The sequence below is a fragment of the Hypanus sabinus genome, chromosome 2, assembly GCF_030144855.1.
Source record: "Hypanus sabinus isolate sHypSab1 chromosome 2, sHypSab1.hap1, whole genome shotgun sequence".
Classification (NCBI taxonomy): domain Eukaryota; kingdom Metazoa; phylum Chordata; class Chondrichthyes; order Myliobatiformes; family Dasyatidae; genus Hypanus; species Hypanus sabinus.
Window position 1 is genome coordinate 142,385,014 of NC_082707.1, and position 17,727 is coordinate 142,402,740.

The 17,727-nt window shown below is 42.5% G+C and overlaps 1 protein-coding gene across 1 annotated transcript in view; it reads right to left on the minus strand.

Annotated features, from left to right (window-relative positions):
- Nucleotides 1–1,685: 1,685 nt before the first annotated feature.
- Nucleotides 1,686–17,727, minus strand: part of prkd1 (protein kinase D1) — a 351,830-nt gene continuing 335,788 nt past the window's right edge. Inside the window, exons 19-20 of the mRNA XM_059956078.1 lie at nt 11,978–12,097; nt 1,686–1,945 (exon numbers count right to left, since the gene is read on the minus strand). Of these exons, the coding sequence (XP_059812061.1) occupies nt 12,038–12,097 (60 nt within the window). The 3' untranslated portion in view covers nt 1,686–1,945; nt 11,978–12,037. The remainder of the gene's footprint in view (nt 1,946–11,977; nt 12,098–17,727) is intronic.

Here is a 17,727-nt window from a genome sequence, read left to right on the forward strand (position 1 = left end):
AGCACAGCTCCAATGCCATACTTAAACTTGCTGATGACACCACTGTCATTGGCCGAATCAAAGGTGGAGACAAATAAGCATAAAGGAAATCTGCTTGATTGATGTCACAACAACCTCTCACTCAATGTCAGCAAAACTTAAAAGTGATTATTGACCCAGGAGAAGGAAACCACAGGTCCATGAGCCAGTCCTCATTAGGGGATTGTCGGTAGAGAGAGTTGGCAACTTCAAAGTCCTTTGCATTATTGTTCCAGAAGATACGTCCTGAGCCTGGCATCTAAGTGCCGTTATAAAGAAAGAAGTTTGCAAAGATTCAGCATGTCATCTAAAACTCTGACAAACTTCTAAATATGTGTGGTGGAGAGTATACTGACTGCTTGCATCATGGTCTGGGATGGAAACAACAATGCATTTGAATGGAAAAGTTAGTGGATTCAGCCCAGTCCATCACGGGTAAAGCACTGCCCACCAACGAGCACGTGTACAAGCAGCATCCATCATCTAGGTCACGCTCTCTTGTTGCTGCTGCCATCAGGAAGGAGGTCCCGGAGTCACAGGTCCCACACTACCAGATTCAGGAACAGTTATTACTCCTCAACCATCAGGATCTTAAACTAAAGGGGATAACTTTACTCAGCTTCACTCACCCGACACTGAACTGTTCCCGCAAACAATGGACTCACTTTCAATGACTCCTCATCTCATGTTCTCAATGATTTATTTGTGATTATTATTGTGTTTGTTCATTTATTTCTTTTTGTATTTTCACAGTTGGTTGTTTTTGGCATATTGGTTATTTGATTTACTTATTTATTGTTATTATTATATTTATTTTATTTTTTCTTCTTCTTTTTCTATATTTTGCATTGAACTGCTAAGTCAACAAGTTTCACGGCATATGCCAGTGATAATAAACATGATTCTGATTCTGATTGTCTGCCTTGTGTGCGGTCTTTCATTGATTCTATTATATTTTTTTAGTGTCTACTGTGAATGCCCAAAAGAAAATGGATCTCAGGGTCGTATATGCTGACATGTATGTACTTTGATAATAAAATTACTTTGAACTTTGCCTTCCTAGCTACCTGCTGTAACTGCCAGGTAACATTTTGTGATTCGTTCTTTAGAGCACTGTATTTCACTCATCCATGATATTTCCCCATTTAGGTAACTATCTGCCTTTAGATTCCTCTTATTAAATGCGTGACCTCAAATTCCCAGTTGCCAGGTTTTGCCCCAGTCATCTTGCATATTTCCAGTCAAGTAGTGATTTTACTTCTCTTCGCACCTATTTTTCAGTCATTAGTAAACAATCAATGCCTCACCATCTGCCCCCTTCACAGGTCATCGCAATAAATCATGAGGACGAAGGACCGATCCATGAGGAGCTCCATTAGCATCCTTCCAGACAGGAAAAAGACCATTTATTCAAACCAACATTCCCTCTAATGTTTACAGCTGCATTGCACTGAGCAGGATACTTCTACACAGTCTGAAAATTGTGCAGATCATTATTCTTTTTGTATTAAGCAGACTATAAATATTTCGAATGAAAATTGAAAAATCACGTACCTTTGATTTTATTTATTAATTAAAGGGTGTAATGACACCCAGTACTACAAAGAAAATCCTTCCAGTTTCATAAATTTTTCATGTCTGCTTTATTAGTAATCTATTGCCTTTAAACACTATCCAAATTAAGTTCACATCCAGATGAAAGATACATCTTAATCCTCATTGGATCACCCAACTGTTCCACTTCTAGTCTGTTTCTGGATTCACATTTAATTGAATTCATCAGATTGAATCCACATTCGCAGTCAGCATTAGAAGCTTGAAATGTTCCAACGATGTCAACAAGAATTGGCAGTTCTTCAAATTCTTAATTTCTAAGCACGTAGTTCAATGTATCAGTGAATATCTGAATTGAACCAGTCTTAACTTTCTAAGAAACAACAAATTTTAAATCATAGTATTGCTACAATGTTTTCGAGGCAACACTTTTGTCATAGTTTGTAATAGTAACTGAGTATATTTTTGTCAGTCGTACAATATCCGTTTTTCCAAATTCAAAGTGGTTCTATTTGTAATAGCAACGGGGTCAAAAGCCTCAAACCATTCTGACACACTTCCCCAAGCACCATTATCTGTGGACCAGGCTTTAATCTGGCTCCCTGTCAAGGGTACTGTGGAAATCCAATCACACTACATCAACAGGTTCTCCAGATCCAGGTTGGATTGGGTTTAAACTTTTCAACCTGTAATATCCCCTAGTTTAAATATCAGATATTTAGATGATGACGATGAAGCATTTTTTTATTAATTGCGGAGAACTATTAATTGCAATAATACTTCAGTCTGTGTGACACACTTTACCGGCAGGTACCTAATGTTTAAATGGTGACTGTATATATAATCCAAATAATAATATCATTCGATTATTATTTGACAAAATGTACCTCAACGTACCCTGATACATGTAGGGCTTATTAGTCAATCGTTGGTGAAGAACCAATCACATCTCAAAATTATTTGGGACTGAGTTATGTATCCACTTAAAATCTTTGAGATTTATGAAGGATTTATATTGTGGTGCTTAACATGTATGTGAAATGATATGCAAAAAAAATCTGCACAAGTCTTATATCACAGTAACATTTTCAAAGCGGCAAGCAATTAACCACTGTATTAACGATCGTGAATCAAATATCGAAAACACACAAACTTTAAGTGGATGAGAAGCCCAAATCACTGGTATGGAGCCAGGAGTGGAATGTGAAAATCCAGTGGCCCACTTTGGTAACAGATCAACCTTGATCTAACGGAATGGTGGAGAAGTCTCGATTGGCAAAATGACCTTCTCCTGCTCCTTTTTTTTTATATTCTTAAGAAGAATGGGGTGCAGTTTTCAGAATCAGGTTTATTATCACTCACATATGACATAAAATTTGTTGTTTTGCAGCAACAGTATGGTGCAAGACAAAAAAAAAATCACTCTTTTACTCAATAATTAGTGCCAAAAAAAGGAACAAGGTGGTGTTTGAGGACCACTCAGTATTCTGATGGTATAGCAGCTCCTGTCTGATCTCCCTGATGAGACAGAGGGCACGTCCTAGCTGATGAGGGTCCGTAATGATGGATGCCAACTTCTTAATGCACCGATGTCTTTGATGGTGGATACGGTTGTGCTTGTGAAGGAGCTGTCTGAGACTGGGAGATTCAACTGTCACAAGCCCTGGAAGAGGTCTTGCCAAAAGGCTGGTTATTTTGAGGATTGGGATGTTGTTTTGAAAAGCAATGGCAATGAAGCTGACTATTGAACCTTAATCTAACCAGGTCATCCTTATGGGTATTTTCAAAAGTGATTTTCAGACTGGACTAGTCTCTGGTCTCTAGAATTCCTCAGCCCACACTGATAACTCCTACTCCTGTCTCCAACCCTCCACCTCCTCTCCTTGGACACCGCATTTTGGTTCTGTGCTGGCTCTGAACCTTTTCATCTCTAGCTGCCGATGAATCAGCTGAAATTCAGCACTCCTCTCCATTCTTCAACTTTACCCCCTCTGAATGCACTGCCCTGTATTCTCTCTGCACCAACCCCAACCTCACTATCAAACCCACAGACAAACGGAGTGCAGTGGACTGATCTTTACCTTGCAGACGCCAGGTGGCATCTCTTAGACAACTCCTCTTATCCTTTGTAAAGGACTCCAGTCAAGATCATCAGAGTATTCTCTCCCCAACACATCACCAATCTCATCATCTCTGGAGATCTCCCATCCACAGCCACCACCCTCATAGTTCCCTTACCACACACTACTTGTTTCTAGCTCCTCCCCAAGATCCTCAAACCTGACTATCCAGGTCAGCCCATTGTTTCTGCCTGCTCCTGCCCCATGGAACTTGTGTCTACATACCTTGACTCCCTTCTATCCCTCTTGGTTCAGACCCATCCCACCTACCTCCACAGCACCTCTATGCTCTTGATATCTTCAACAACTTTCAATTCCCTGGCCCTAACAACCTCATTTTCACCATGGGTGTACAGTCCCTATACATTTCTATATCCCATCAAGAAGGCCTTACAGCTGTCCACTTCTTTCTTGACAACAGACCTGACCAGGTCTTCCACCACTCCTCTCCTCTGTCTGGTGAAATTGAACCTCACCGTCAACAATTTCTCTTTCAGCTCCTTCCACTTTTTCCAAACTCAAGATGTAGCCATGGGCACATGCATAGCCCCTAGCTATGTCTGCCTTTTGGTTGGCTACTAGAACAGTCCATGTTCGAAGACTTCCCTGACAACTCTTTCTGCACTAGATTGACAACTGAATTGGTGCTGCTCCAGGCATCCATTGCTGAGCTCGTCAATTTCATCAACTTTGCCTCCAACTTCCGCCCTGTCCTTAAATTCACTTGGAACATTTTTCTGACACCTTCCTCCCCTGTCTCGATCTCTCTGTCTTCATCACTGGAGACACACTGTCTACTGTAATCTTTTATAAGCCCACCAATTCCCATGGCTATCTTGACTATACCTCTTCCCACCCTGTCTACTGTCAAAATGCTATTACCTTTTCTCAGTTTCTTTGTCTCTGTTGCATCTGTTACCAGGATGAGGCTTTCTTTTCCAGGACCTCAGAGATGATCTCCTTCTTCAAAGAACAGGGCTCCCTTCCTGCACCATTGATGCTGCCCTCACCTGCATCTCTCTATTTCCCGGACTTCTATCCTCTCCCTATTTTCCAGGCACCTTAACAGGATAGAGTTCCTGTTGTCCTCACCTACCGCCCCATGAGCTTTGCATCCAGCACATCATTTGCTGCAACTTCCATCATCTTCAATGGGATCCTACCACCAAACATTTACCTCCCTTCCCCCCACTCTTCACTTTCTGCAGTGATTGCTCCCTCCATAGTTCCTTTGTCCGTTCTATAATCTCCCTCCTGGCACTTACCCCTGCAAGTGGCAGACATGCTACACATGCCCATTCACATCCTCTATCACCTTCATTCAGGGCCCCAAACAGTCGTTCCAGGTGAGATACATTGACGAGACCCAACATAGATTATGGGCCCGCTTTGTCGAGCACCTCAGCTCCATCCACAAAATGTGGAATTTCTCAGTGGCCAAACATTTCAATTCCTTTTCCCACTTCCGTCTACGGCCTCCTCCTGTGCCATGACAAGGCCACTTTTAGGCTGGAGGAGCAACACCTCCTATTCCCTTTGGATAGCCTCCAACCTGATGTCATGAACATCAATTTCTCCAACCTGAGCAATTTTATACCCTCCCCATTCCCTCTTCATTATTTCCCTTTTTTCACCTATCACCTCACCCTGATGCCCCTCCTCCTTTTCTTTCTCCCATGATCCCCTCTCTTCTCCTATAAGATTCCTTCTTCTCCAGCATTTTGTCTTTTCCACTTAGAATCTTCCAGCTTCTTACTTCATCACCCCTGCCCTGCACACCTAGCTTCACCTATCATCCTTTCGCTTGTTCTCCTTCTCCTCCCCCACCTTCTTATTCTGGCATCTTCCCCCTTCTTTTCCACTCCTGATGAAGAGTCTCGGACCAAAACATCGATTCATTTCTATTGATGCCACCTGACCTGCTGAGTTCCTCCAGCATTTTGTGTGTGATAGTCAGAGCCATAGACCACTACAACACAGACACAGGCTTTTTGGCCCATCTAGTCTGTGCCAAACTATTAATTTGCATCGTCCTCTCAACCTGCACCCGGACCATAGCCCTCCCATTTATGCACCTATCCAAATTTCTCTTCAATGTTGAAATCAAACCTGCATCCACCACTTTCACTGGCAGCTCGTTCCACACTCTCACCACCCTCTGAGTGAAGAAGTTCCACCTCATGTTCCCCTCAAACATTTCACCTTTCATCCTTAACCCATGACCCATGACCCACTGCCTTACCTTCATTAACTTTCCTAGTAACGTCCTTGAAAAACTCTATAAGATTGATTTGATACAACATACCACACACAAAGCCATGCTGACTACACCTAATCCATTCCTGTCTGTCCAAATACTTATAAATCCAGTCCCTTAGAATACCTTCCAATACCTTTTCCAGGCAACAGAATGAGTTGCAACATGAAAAGTGGACAAAATTGAAAAGGGTGAATACAGGACTGAAGGTGTTATACTTGAATGCACACAGTATACAGAATGAGGTAGATAAATTTATAGCAGAGTCTCAGATTGACATGTATGATGCTGCTGGCATCACTGAATCATGGCTGAAAGAAGATTTTAGCTGGAAGCTTTATGTCCAAGGGTACAGATTGTGTAGCAAGGACAAGCAGGAAGGCTTGTGGGAAAAATGAAATCAAATCATTAGGAAGAGGTGACAGAGGGTCAGAAGGTGTTGATCATTGTGGATGGAGCTAAGGAACTGCAAGGGTAAAAAGGCCCTGGTGGGAGTTATATATAGATCCTCAAACAGTAGTGAAGATGTGATCTAGAAATTACAATGGAAAATAGAAAATGCCCAAAAGGGCAATGTTACAATAGTCATGGGGGATTTCAATAGAAATTGAACATTGGAAAAGGCAGGTTAGTGCTGGATTCCAAGAGGGGGAATTTCTAGAATGCCTACAAGATGACTTCTTAGAGCAACTTGTGTTGAGCCCACAAGGGGATCAACTCTTCTGGTTTGAGTGTTGTGCAATGAACCGGAATTGATTAGAGAGCTTAAGGTAAAGGAACTCTCAGGGAAAGTGATTATAAGATCAAATTCACCTTGAAATTTGAGGAGAAGCTAAGGTTAGATGTTAAATGTTAGATTTATAAGGAGAAAGTTTCAAAACTTGAGGCAAGTATTAGGTAGGTCATGGCAGCTAAGATTGGCCCCGTGGTTTGTTCATCCTGCAACATGTGGGAAATCAGGGATACTTCCAGTGTCCCTGACAACTATGTGTGCAGGAAGTGTGTCCAACTGCAGTTTCTGGCAGACCGCATTGAGCGTCTGGAGCTGCGATTCGATTCATACTGGAGCATCCGCGATGCTGAGAAAGTCGTGAATAGCATGTTCAGTGAGTTAGCCACACCACAAGTAAAGGCTACACAGGCAGAAAGGGAAGGGGTGGCCACTAGTCAGTGTAGCAGAAGGCAGGTAGTGCAGGAGTCCCCTGAGGTCATCTCTCTCCTAAACAGATATACTGTTTTGGATATGTTGGGGGAGATGTCTCATCAGGGGAAGGCAGCAGCAGCCGAGTTCATGGCACCATGGGTGGCCCTGCGGCACAGGAGGGAAGGGAAAGGAGTGGGAGAGCTATAGTGATAGGGGATTCGATTGTAAGGAGAATAGATAGGCGTTTCTGTGGCTGCAAACAAGACTCTAGGACGGTATGTTGCCTCCCTGGTGCAAGGGTCAAGGATATCTCTGAGCGGCTGCAGGACATTCTGGAATGGGAGGGTGAACAGCCAGTGGTCGTGGTACACATAGGTACCAACGATATAGGTAAAAAACGGGATGAGGTCCTACAAAGTGAATTTAGGGAGTTAGGAGATAAACTAAAAAGTAGGACCACAAAGGTAATAATTTTTGGATTACTACCAGTGCCACGTGCTAGTCAGAGTAGAAATACGTGGATATTTCAGATGAATACGTGGCTTGAAAAATGGTGCAAGGGGGAGGGATTCAAATTTCTGTGGCATTGGAACCAGTTCCGGGGGAGGTGGGACCAGTATAAACAGGACAGTCTGCACCTGGGCTGGACTGGAACCAATGTCCTAGGGGGAGCGTTTGCTACTGCTGTTCAGGAGGCTTTAAACTAATGTGGCAGGGGGATGGGAACAAGTGCAGAGAGACAGAGGGGTGTAAAATGAGGGTAGAAGCAAAAAGTAGTAAGGTGAAAAGTAAAAGTGGCAGGCAGGCAAATCCAGGGCAAAAAGCAAAAAGGGCCACTTTTCAACATAATTGTATAAGGGCTAAGAGTGTTGTAAAAACAAGCCTGAAGGCTTTGCGTGTCAATGCAAGGAGCATTCGTAACAAGGTGGATGAATCAAATGTGCAGATAGTTATTAATGAATATGATATAGTTGGGATCACAGAGACATGGCTCCAGGGTGACTAAGGATGGGAGCTCAACATCCAGGGATATTCAATATTCAGGAGGGATAGACAGGAAAGAAAAAGAGGTGGGGTAGCATTGCTGGTTAGAGAGGAGATTAACGCAATAGAAAGCAAGGACATTAGCCTGGAGGATGTGGAATCGATATGGGTAGAGCTGCATAACACTAAGGGACAGAAAACGCTGGTGGGAGTTGTGTACAGGCCACCTAACAGTAGTAGTGAGGTTGGGGACGGCATTAAACAGGAAATTAGAAATGTGTGCAATAAAGGAACAGTAGTTATAATAGGTGACTTCAATCTACATATAGATTGGGTGAACCAAATTGGTAAGGGTGCTGAGGAAGAGGATTTCTTGGAATGTATGCAGGATGGTTTTCTGAACCAACATGTTGAGGAACCAACTAGAGAGCAGGCCATTCTAGATTGAGTATTGAGCAATGAGGAAGGGTTAGTTAGCAATCTTGTCGTGCGAGGCCCCTTGGGTAAGAGTGACCATAATATGGTGGAATTCTTCATTAAGATGGAGAGTGACATAGTTAATTCAGAAACAAAGGTTCTGAACTTAAAGAAGGGTAACTTTGAAGGTATGAGACGTGAATTAGCTAAGATAGACTGGCAAATGATACTTAAAGGGTTGATGGTGGATATGCAATGGCAAGCATTTAAAGATCGCATGGATGAACTACAACAATTGTTTTATCCCAGTCTGGCAAAAGAATAAACCAGGGAAGGTAGTGCACCCATGGCTGACAAAGGAAATTAGGGATAGTATCAAGTCCAAAGAAGAAACATATAAATTAGCAAAAAAAAGCAGCACATCTGAGGACTGGGAGAAATTCAGAGACCAGCAGAGGAGGACAAAGGACTTAATTAGGAAAGGGAAAAAAGATTATGAGAGAAAGCTGGCAGGGAACATAAAAACTGACTGTAAAAGCTTTTATAGATACGTGAAAAGAAAAAGATTGGTCAAGACAAATGTAGGTCCCTTACAGTCAGAAACAGGTGAATTGATCATAGGGAACAAGAGCAATTGAATAACTACTTTGGTTCTATCTTCACTAAGGAGGACATAATCTTCCGGAAACAGTAGGGGACCGAGGGTCTAGTGAGATGGAGGAACTGAGGGAAATACATGTTAGTTGGGAAGTGGTGTTAGGTAAATTGAAGGGATTAGAGGCAGATAAATCCCCAGAGCCAGAAGCATCCCAGAGTGCTTAAGGAGGTAGCCCAAGAAATAATGGATGCATTAGTCATAATTTTTCAAAACTCCTTAGATTCTGGATTAGTTCCTGAGGATTGGAGGCTAATGTAACCCCGCTTTTTAAAAAAGCAGGCAGAGAAAAACCAGGGAATTATAGACCAGTTAGTCTGACATCGGTGGTGGGGAAAATGCTAGAGTCGGTTATCAAAGATGTGACAACAGCACATTTGGAAAGAGGTGAAATCATCAGACAAAGTCAGCATGGATTTGTGAAAGGAAAATCATGTCTGAAGAATCTTATAGAATTTTTTGAAGATGTAACTAGTAGAGTGGATAGGGGAGAGCCAGTGAATGTGGTATATTTAGATTTTCAAAAGGCTTTTGAAAAGGTCCCACACAGGAGATTAGTGTGCAAACTTAAAGCACACAGTATTGGGGTTATGGTACTTATGTGGATAGAGAATTGGTTGGCAGACAGGAAGCAAAGAGTGGGAGTAAATGAGACCTTTTCAGAATGGCAGGCAGTAACTAGTGGGGTACTGCAAGGCTCAGTGCTGGGACCCCAGTTATTTACAATATATATTAATGATTTAGATGAGGGAATTAAATGCAGCATCTCCAAGTTTGCAGATGACACGAAGCTGGGTGGCAGTGTTAGCTGTGAGGAGGATGCTAAGAGGATGCAGGGTGACTTGGATAGGTTAGGCGAGTGGGAAAATTCATGGCAGATGCAATTTAATGTGGATAAATGTGAGGTTATCCACTTTGGTTGCAAGAACAGGAAAACGGATTATTATCTGAACGGTGGCCAATTAGGAAAAGGGGAAGTGTAACGAGACCTGGGTGTCATTGTACACCAGTCATTGAAGGTGGGCATGCAGGTACAGCAGGTGGTGAAAAAGGCAAATGGTATGTTGGCATTCATAGCAAAAGGATTTGAGTACAGGAGCAGGGAGGTTCTACTGCAGTTGTACAAGGCCCTGGTGAGACTGCACCTAGAGTATTGTGTGCAGTTTTGGTCCCCTAATCTGAGGAAAGACATTCTTGCCATAGAGGGAGTACAGAGAAGGTTCACCAGATTGATTCCTGGGATGGCAGGACTTTCATATGAAGAAAGACTGGATCGACTAGGCTTATACTCACTGGAATTTAGAAGATTAAGGGGGGATCTTATTGAAACGTATAAAATTCTAAAGGGATTGGACAGGCTAGATGCAGGAAGATTGTTTCCAATGTTGGGGAAGTCCAGAATGAGGGGTCAAAGTTTAAGGATAAAGGGGAAGCCTTTTAGGACCGAGATGAGGAAAAACTTCTTCACACAGAGAGTGTTGAATCTGTGGAATTCTCTGCCACAGGAAACACTTGAGGCCGGTTCATTGGCTATACTTAAGAGGAAGTTAGATATGGCCCTTGTGGCTAAAGGGATCGGGGGTATGGAGAGAAAGCGGGTACAGGGTTCTGAGTTGGATGATCAGCCATGATCATACTGAATGGCGGTGCAGGCTCGAAGGGCTGAATGACCTACTCCTGCACCTAGTTTCTATGTATCAGTATTATAGTGGAGTAAAGGGAATTACAGAGGCATGAGAAAGAGGTTGGCCAAAATTGATTGGGAAAGGACACTGGCAGGGATGGTGGCAGAGCAGCAATGACTGGAATTTCTGGAAGCAATTCAGAAGGCACAGGAAGTACTCATTCCAAAGAGGAAGAAGTATTCTAAAGGCAAGTTGACACAACTGGGACTAATAAGAGAAGTCACAGCAAACATTAAAGGCCAAGTTGAGTGCATATAATAAAGCAAAAATTAGTGGGAATTTAGAGGATTGGGAAGCTTTTAAAACTAACAGAAGGCAACTAAGAAGTCATTAACAAGGTAAAGATGGGGTACAAAAGTAAGCTAGCCAACAATATTAAAGAGGATACCGAAAGTTTCTTCAACTGTATAAAGTGCAAAAGACAAGCGAGAGTGGATATCAGACTGCTGAAAAACTTTGCTGGAGAGGTAGTAACAGGAAATAGATCTGAACAAGTATTTTGCATAATTCTTCACTGTGGAAGATACTAGAAGTATGGTGGAAGTTCGAAAGTGCCAGGAGTCATGAAGTGTGTCAAGTTACTGTTACCTGAGAGAAGGTTCTTGGGAACCTGAAGTGTCTGAAGGCAGATAGGTCACCTGGACCAGATGGTGTAAACACCAGGGTTCTGAAAGAGGTCACTGAAGAGATTGTGGAGTCAATAGTAATGATCTTACAAGAATCACTGGAAAATTGCAAATGTCATTCCACTCTTCAAGAAGGGAGAAAGGCAGAACAAAGGAAATTATAGGCTAATTAGTCTGACCTCTGTGGTTGGGAAGATGCTGGAGTCGATTGCTAAGGTTGTGGATTCGGGTTACTTGGAGGTACCTGATAAAATAGGTCGAAGACTGCAAGGTTTCCTTTGGGGAAAATCTTGTCTGGCAAATCTGTTGGAATTCTTTGAAGAAGTAACAAGCAGGATAGACAAAGGAGAATTGCTGATGTTGTGTATTTGGATTTTCAGAAGGCCTTTGAGAAGGTGCCACACTTGAGGTTGCATAACAATCTATGAGCCCATGGTCTTACAGGAAAGATTGAAGCATGGATAAAGCAGTGGCTGGTTGACAGAAGGTAAAGAGTGAGAATGAAGGGAGCACTTACTGGTTGGCTGTCGGTGACTTGTGATACTCCACAGGGGTCCAATTCTTTTTACGTTATATGTTAATACTTTGGATGATGGAATGTCCTTTCTGATTCAGATTCTGAAAGTTGATGGCTTTCCTGCAGACAATACCAAGATAGGTGGAGGGTCAGGCAGTTCTGAGGAAGTAGAGAGTCTACAGAAGGACTTAAACAGGTTAGGAGAATGGGCAAAGAGGTAGCAGTGTCGGGGAAGTGTATGGTCACGAACTTTGGTAGAAGAAATGACAGGGCTGAATATTTTCTAAATGGAGAGAAAATACAAAAAACTGTGGTGTAAAGGGACTTGGGAGTCCTTGTGCAGGATTCCCTAAAGATTAATTTGCAGGTTGAGTCTGTGGTGAGGAAGGCAAATACGATGTTTTCATTCATTTCACGAGGACTAGAATATAAAAGCAAGGATGTAATGTTGAGACTTTATAAAGCACTGGTGAGGCCCCAGTTGGGGTATTGTTAGCAGCTTTGGACCCCTTATCTTAGAAAGAATGTGCTGAAACTGGAGATGGTTCAAAGGAGGTTGACAGAAATGATTACAGGTTTGAACAGCTTGTCATACGAAGCGCGTTTGATGGCTCTGGGCCTGTATTCACTGGAATTTAGAAGAATGAGGGGTGACCTAATTGAAACCTATCAAATGGTGAAAGGCCTTGATAGAGTGGATGTAGAAAGGATGTTTCCTATGATGGGAAACAGAGTACACAGCCTCAGAAAAGAGGGACATCCTTTTAGATCAGAGATGAGGAGGAATATCTTTAGCCAGAGGGTGGTGAATCTGTGGAATTCGTTGCCACAGGCAGCTTTGGAGGCCAAGTCTGTATGTAAGTTTAAGGCAGAGGTTGATAGATGCGTGATTGGTCGAGTTTGACAGGATACAGGAGAAGGCAGGAGATTGGAGCTGAGAGGAAAAAAGGATCATCATGGCTGATCGATGGGCCAAATGGTCTAATTCTGCTGCTATCTCTTATGGTATTATAGTCTTATCTTGTTCTCATCCACAGAACATCTTTCTGTTTGCATAAACAATGAATCTCTTATCACTACAGCAAACCTCTTCCTACGCCCCTCGCCTTCCCTTCAGAGTCACAGTGCCAGAAACCTGACCGTCGTGGCCTTCCTCTGTAAGGTCATTCCCCCAACACTATCCAAAGTGGCATACCTGTTTTTGGGGGGATTAGCTCAGGGGTACTCTGCACAGGCTGCCTATCCCGTTTCCCCCTCCTGAGGGTCACCCTGTTACCCGCATCTTGCACCTTGGGTGTAACTACCTCCTATGCTTTCCAAATGATCTGCAGTTCATCCAGTTCCAGTTCCAACTCCGTAACATAGCCTGTTGGGAGCTGCAACTGGATGACCTTCTTGAGGTGTCATTGCCAGGGACCCTGAAGGTCCTCCTGCCTTCCCACATCAACATTCTTGGGAACTGTGAAGCACAATAACTGTGTGTTAGTCTCTAGCAACGCGACTTAAAATACTCTCTTATTTGCATTAAAATACAAATGCTGATGTTGAGAATAACATCAGCAAGTTTGCTGATGATACTAAGCTGGGTGGCAGTGTGACATGTGATGAGGATGTTAGGAGAATTCAGGGTGACTTGGATAGGCTGGGTGAGTGGGCAGATACTTGGCAGATGACATTTAATGTGAATAAGTGTGAGGTTATCCACTTTGGGAGTAAGAACAGGAAGGCAGATTATTATCTGAACGGTGTAGAGTTAGGTAAGGGAGAAATACAAAGAGATCTAGGAGTCTTTGTTCATCAGTCACTGAAGGTGAATGAGCAAGTGCAGCAGGCAGTGAAGAAGGCTAATGGAATGTTGGCCTTTATTACAAAGGGAATTGAGTACAAGAGCAAGGAAATCCTATTGCATTTGTACAGAGCCCTGGTGAGACCACACCTGGAGTATTGTGTGCAGTTTTGGTCTCCAGGGTTAAGCAAGGACATCCTGGTTGTAGAGGAAGTGCAGCGTAGATTCACAAGGTTAATTCCTGGGATGTCTGGACTGTCTTACGCAGAGAGGTTAGAGAGACTGGGCTTGTACATGCTGGAATTAAGGAGATTGAGAGGGGATCTGATTGAAACATGTAACATTATTAAGGGATTGGACAAGATAGAGGCAGGAAATATGTTCCAGATGCTGGGAGAGTCCAGTACCAGAGGGCATGGTTTGAGAATAAGGGGTAGGTCATTTAGGACAGAGTTAAACTTCTTCTCCCAGAGAGTTGTGGGGGTCTGGAATGCACTGCCTCGGAAGGTAGTGGAGGCTAATTCTCTGGATGCTTTCAAGAAGGAGCTAGATAGGTATCTTATGGATAGGGGAATCAAGAGATATGCGAACAAGGCAGGAACCGGGTATTGATAGTAGATGATCAGCCATGATCTCAGAATGGCGGTGCAGGCTCGAAGGGCCAAATGGTCTACTTCTGCACCTATTATCTATTGTCTAATACACTTTCACCCAGATTACTGCACTTAACTTTATTAAGGATTACTTTAAGCTATTAAAATACAACTTATATTTTTAACTTAAGTTACATTTTAATAAGTGGTTGAAAACATTTCAAGTATATTGCCTGTCAAAATTGCCCATTTTACCAAGTACAGAAACTCTAAATCTGGATAACTGAGTATTAATTTACAAGCTGTCTTTGCTACTAATCCAACTTTATAGTCTGTGACCAGATCTTAACTCAGAGAATCATAGAGAATGGAAGTGGGCCATTCGGCCTATTGTATTTATGGCAGCATTCAACTACCTTTTACACTTATCGTATTTGTTTAATTTGTACCATATTTGCATTAATTCTCCATTGGATTCTACCACTAACTTCCAGACCAAGAGTAATATAGCTTCATTGAGAGATAAAGCATAGAAAAGTGTCTTTTGGCCCGCTAAGTCCATGCCAGTCTTCAACTACCCATTTATACTAATCCAGTGGCCAATTACTCTGCCAATCTTCATGATTGTGAGAAGCACAGGAATACCATACAGAACATATAGAACCATAGAACATTACAGCACTGAAACAGGCCTTTTGGCCCTTCTTGCCTGTGCTGAACCATTTTTCTGCCGAGTCCCACTGATCTGCACCTGGGCCATATCCCTCCAAACCCCTCTCATCCATATACCTGTCCTTCTGAAATGTCAAAAGTGAACCCGCATTCACCACTCCATCTGGCAGCTCATTCCCCACTCCCACCACCCTCTGCATGAAGAAGCCCCCCCCCCCTCAATGTTCTCTTTAAACTTTTCCCCCTTCACCCTTAACACATGACCTCTGGTTTTTCTCTCCCCTAGCCTCAGTGGAAAAAGCCTGTTTGCATTCACTCTAACTATACCCATCATAATTTTATACACCTCTATCAAATCACCCATTTTCCTATGCTCCAGGGAATAAAGTCCTAACCTATTCAACCTTTCTCTGTAACTCAGTTTCTCAAGTCCCAGCAACATCCTTGTAAAGGATGTTCTCTGCACTCTTTCAACCTTATTAATATCTTTCCTGTAATTAGGTGACCAAAACTGCACACAATACTCCAAATTCTGTCTCACCAGTGTCTTATACAACCTCACCATAACATTCCAACTCTTATACTCAATATTTTGATTTATAAAGACCAATGTACCAAAAGCTCACTTTACGACCCTATCTACTTGTGACGCCACTTTTAGGGAATTATGTATCTGTACTCCCAGATCCCTCTGTTCTACTGCACTCCTTAGTGTCCTACCATTTACCTTGTATGTTCTACCTTGGTTTTTCCTTCCAAAGTGCAATACCTCACACTTGTCCGCATTAAACTCCATCTGCCATTTTTCAACCCATTCCTCCAACTGGTCCAAATCCCTCTGCACACTTTGAAAACCTTCCTCACTGTCCACTACACCTCCAATCTTTGTATCATCAGCAAATTTGCTTATCCAATTTGCCACATTATCATCCAGATCATTGATATAGATGACAAATAACAATGGACCCAGCACTGATCCCTGTGGCACACCGCTAGTCACAGGCCTCCACTCAGAGTAGCAATCCTCCACTACCACTCTCTGGCTTCTTCCATTGAGCAAATGTCTAATCCAATTTACTACCTCACCATGTATACCTAGCAACTGAATCTTCCCAACTAACCTCCCATGTGGGACCTTGTCAAAGGCCTTACTGAAGTCCATGTAGACAATATCCACTGCCTTCCCTTCTTCCACTTTCCTGGTAGGTTCCTCGAAAAACTCTAAACATGGTTAAACATGACCTACCACGCACACAGCCATACTGACTTTTTCTAACAATTCCCTGTCTATCCAAATACTTGTAGATCCTATCTCTTAGTATTCCTTCCAATAATTTACCTACTACCAATGTCAAACTTACCGACCTATAATTTCCCGGTTTACTTTTTGAGCCTTTTTTAAACAATGGAACTACATGAGCTATCCTCCAATCCTCCAGCACCAGACCCGTGGATATCGACACTTTAAATATTTCTGCCAGGGCCCCTGCAATTTCAACACTAGTCTCCTTCAAGGTCTGAGGAAATACCCTGTCAGGTCCTGGGGATTTATCTACTCTGATTTGCTTCAAGACAGCAAGCGCCTCCTCCTCTTTAATCTGTATAAGTTCCATGACCTCCCTACTTGTTTGCCTTGTTTCCATAGACTCCGTTCCAGTTTCCTTAGTAAATACAGATGCAAAAAACCCATTTAATATCTCTCACATTTCTTTTGGTTCCATACATAGCCGACCACTCTGATCATCAAGAGGACCAATTTTATCCCTTACTATCCTTTTGCTCTTAAAATACCTGTAGAAGCTCTTAGGATTATCCTTCACCCTGACTGCCAAAGCAACCTCATGTCTTCTTTTAGCCCTCCTGATTTCTTTCTTAAGTATTTTCTTACTCTTTTTATACTCCTCAAGCATCTTATTTCCTCCCTGTTGCCTATACATGTTATACATCTCTCTCTTCTTCTTTATCAGTTCCAATATCCCTCGAAAACCAAGGTTCCTTATTCTTTATCATTTTGCATTTAATCCTGACAGGAACATACAAACTCCGCATTCTCAAAATTACTCCTTTGAAGGCCTCCCATTTACCAATCACACCCTTGCCAGAGAACAACCTGTCCCAATCTACACTTTTTAGATCCTTTCTCATTTCTTCAAATTTGGCTTTTTTCCAGTTTAGAACTTCAACCCGAGGACCAGATCTATCTTTATCCATGATCAAGTTGAAACTAATGATGTTATGATCACTGGAACCAAAGTGTTCCCCTACATACACTTCCGTCACCTGTCCTAACTCATTTCCTAATAGGAGATCTAATATTGCATCCTCCCTAGTTGGTATATCTATATATTGATTTAGAAAACTTTCCTGAACACATTTTACAAACTCTAACCCATCTAGACCTTTAACAGTATGGGAGTCCCAATCAATGTGTAGAAAATTAAAATTCCCTACAATAACAACTTTCTGTCTCCTGCAGTTGTCTGTTATCTCTCTGCAGATTTGCTCCTCCAGTTCTCGCTGACTATTGGGTGGTCTATAACACAACCCTATTAATGTGGTCATAACTTTCCTGTTTCTCAGCTCCACCCATATGGCATCAGTGGACAAACCCTCTAATCTTCCTGCTGAAGCACTGCTGTAATATTTTCCCTGACTAGCAAAGCCACCCCCACCCTTCATCCCTCTGCCTCTATCACATC